This window comes from Volvox carteri (assembly GCF_000143455.1).
Source record: "Volvox carteri f. nagariensis unplaced genomic scaffold VOLCAscaffold_74, whole genome shotgun sequence".
In the NCBI taxonomy this organism is placed as follows: Eukaryota; Viridiplantae; Chlorophyta; class Chlorophyceae; order Chlamydomonadales; family Volvocaceae; genus Volvox; species Volvox carteri.
The window spans coordinates 289,287-291,995 of NW_003307617.1; the positions used below are offsets into that span (position 1 = coordinate 289,287).

Genomic DNA, 2,709 nt, shown 5'->3' on the forward strand with positions numbered 1-2,709 from the left:
GCAGTTGCCAGCGCAGACAGCAGTGGCAGCAGCAGCAGCAGAAGAGAAAGCAGCGAAAGGAAACGATGCACAGACAGATATCCCAGCAAGCAGCTAATCAACTCTTACCAACCGCCGCCGTCAACAACTAATCTTAACACGCTTCCACTGCATGTGGACGTATCTAACCGAAATGGCAACCTAACCCCATAGCCGAGCTTCGTCGCGCGTCCTCCTCCGCTTCCTTCCTCAGCTTGCGCTCAACATTCCAACCAACCCCACCAACTGATCCCAACGACACTAACCACCTCTTACCCACCTCACATCATGCCCCCTACCCGCATCGTGGCCCCCAGCCGTCGTCGGTACGACGCCGAGTACGAAAGCCGCCACCCCGCCGCACCCCCTTCCCACGCCCAAAACTGATGGGGCCGGGTAGGGAAGGGAATGTTTTGAACATCCGTCTGCCTGTCTATCTGTCTATCTGTCTGCCTGCCTGCCTGTGTGTATTTATGTATGCATGCAACACGGGGAGCCGTACCAACATGCTACCGAAAAACTCCCGTACGTCCCGGACACCTCCTCGGCCCCACCCTTCCAGCGCCCACCACCAATCCCAGGACGAGTGCCCAGCAGCAGTACTTACAGTACTAACAGTGGTAGTAGTGGTGGTAATAGCAGTGTTAGTGTGTAATCCAGTTCCGTAATCACAGGGCTGCAGTTGCCCGTCAAAATACACACACCACACAACACCACACCACACCACACAACACCGTTAACTGTCAAAAAGGGCGGTGTCATAGCCACCAAGATCATCACCAACCACGGTCATTATCATCAGCATTATCCCAGCAGAAAACCATCACCACCTTTAGAATGACAAACGCTGCTTTTCGTCAGTTATGCAGCTGCTGTGAATGTGCCATCAATCACATGCCGGAAGGTTGCTGCTGCTACTGCTGCTACTGCTGTTGTAAAGAGATCCGCTTTTGTGGCTGAAGAAGACTGAACTCCATCACCATCATTTAAGCCACCGTCACCGCCACACCCCGGATGTATCCAGAGCCGACCCACTCCGAGCACATCCGCCCCCTCCTCATGCGCGCCCAAGACAGAGGCAAGGCTGCTGCGCATAGAGGAAGGTTGCACGGCCTTACTCGCACTCCTCCTTAAAACTTGCGCTCTCATCATCACATGCTGCCCAGACAGACAAACAGACAGAAACACATGCACACACACACATACATAAACACACAGAAAAACCGCTGCCACCACCCATCGCCACTCGCGGCTCAGTTCATTTAAACACACAAAACTGGCACACATCCCCCGCTTGGCCTCCAGACAAGCGACACCCACACGACGTCCACTCGCAGACACATCCAGGCTGGCGGGTTTTCTTCCCCCCGGGGAGGGGGAGGGGGTTCACCCCTCGCGGAGGTGGACGCGACCACCTACCGCCTTCCCGCTTCCAGCACCCCCCCCCTGTCCTCCTACTCCTCCCCCCAGTCATCGTACCGCTGCACGTCGTACAGCAGCGGCGGCGGCGGCGGCGGAGGAAGAGAAAAGTATATCGGGTCTCCGGTGCTGCTCCCCCCCGCCTATTTACATGCCCTTCTGGTCCTCTCCTCGGGCTCGCATGTCGAGCCGTGTCTGAGGCCTGTCATGATTGCGGCCCGAGCGGCATCATTCCTAAATGTACAGACCATGTAATTGGGGGCACCAGCAGAATTATTTTCCACGGGTTGCCAACCGGCTGCCCCGCGCTTCCCTTCGCCTCCCCCGCCCCTCCAATGCACCGTCCAGGGATTCTTGGAGGCAATCTGTTTCCAGCCTTTCCGATGTGTCCGCAAGTACTTCTGTCTATTTACCTGCCTGCCTGTCTGTCTGCCTGTCTGTCTGTCTGTCTGTCTGTCTGTCTGTCTGTCTTTAATTGGACGGGTTATTAAAACGTGTGAAGGTGGCCAGGTGGTTGGATGCGGCGGGCCGTGCCCTGACCTCCTCGGCCGCTACTGCCGTCACCGCCGCCGGTCTGCTACTGCTGCTACATTCGCAAATCGCAAAGTATTCGGCCACACACATCCATAAAGAGGAACAGCTCCCCGCCCATGCGCTACGAGGTTGCGGAGGGTGGGAAGGTGGGAGGGAGGTTGCGGTGAGAGAAGTGGGGGGCGGAGGGGTAGGAGGACAGGGAGAGAAATGTACGACGGTATGTATGTATGTATGTATGTATGTATGTATGTATGTATGTATGTATGTATGTATGTATGTATGTATGTATGTATGCATGTATGCATGTATATATGCATGTATATATGCATGTATATATGTATATATGTATGGTTGTGGGGAGGGTGAGCTTTTTCAGCGCGCCACGCCAATCTTCGTACCTGAATGTCAATGACGTACTCGTCATCCCGTACTTTGTACATCTGGCACTCGAAGCGCAGGACGAAAAAGTTATCCGACTCCTGCAGATCGCAGTGGGCAGCCCGGTGGGCGACGAGCAACCGAGACCCCCACCGTTAACACAGAGCCGCCGTCGCGGTCGTCCGCCCCGCAGGTGCGCCAGCGCAAAGTTCTGTTCCATGTCCGCCGCATCCCAATCTGTCGCACCGAATGTGCCACCACCTCCTCTAACCTCCACAGCCCCTCCGGGAACCGCAAACGCATCCCAACTAAAAAGCCCCCCACCCCCTATCCCCCCACCCCCTATCCCCCCACCCCCGA

The 2,709-nt window shown here is 56.1% G+C and overlaps 1 protein-coding gene across 1 annotated transcript in view; it reads right to left on the minus strand.

Moving 5' to 3' along the window:
• Positions 1–2,023: 2,023 nt before the first annotated feature.
• The window catches only part of VOLCADRAFT_98607 (uncharacterized protein), a gene marked incomplete at both ends in the record, with an annotated part of 8,778 nt that continues 8,092 nt past the window's right edge, over positions 2,024–2,709 (minus strand). The window contains 2 exons of the mRNA XM_002957494.1: positions 2,024–2,092; positions 2,370–2,450. Of these exons, the coding sequence (XP_002957540.1) occupies positions 2,024–2,092; positions 2,370–2,450 (150 nt within the window). The remainder of the gene's footprint in view (positions 2,093–2,369; positions 2,451–2,709) is intronic.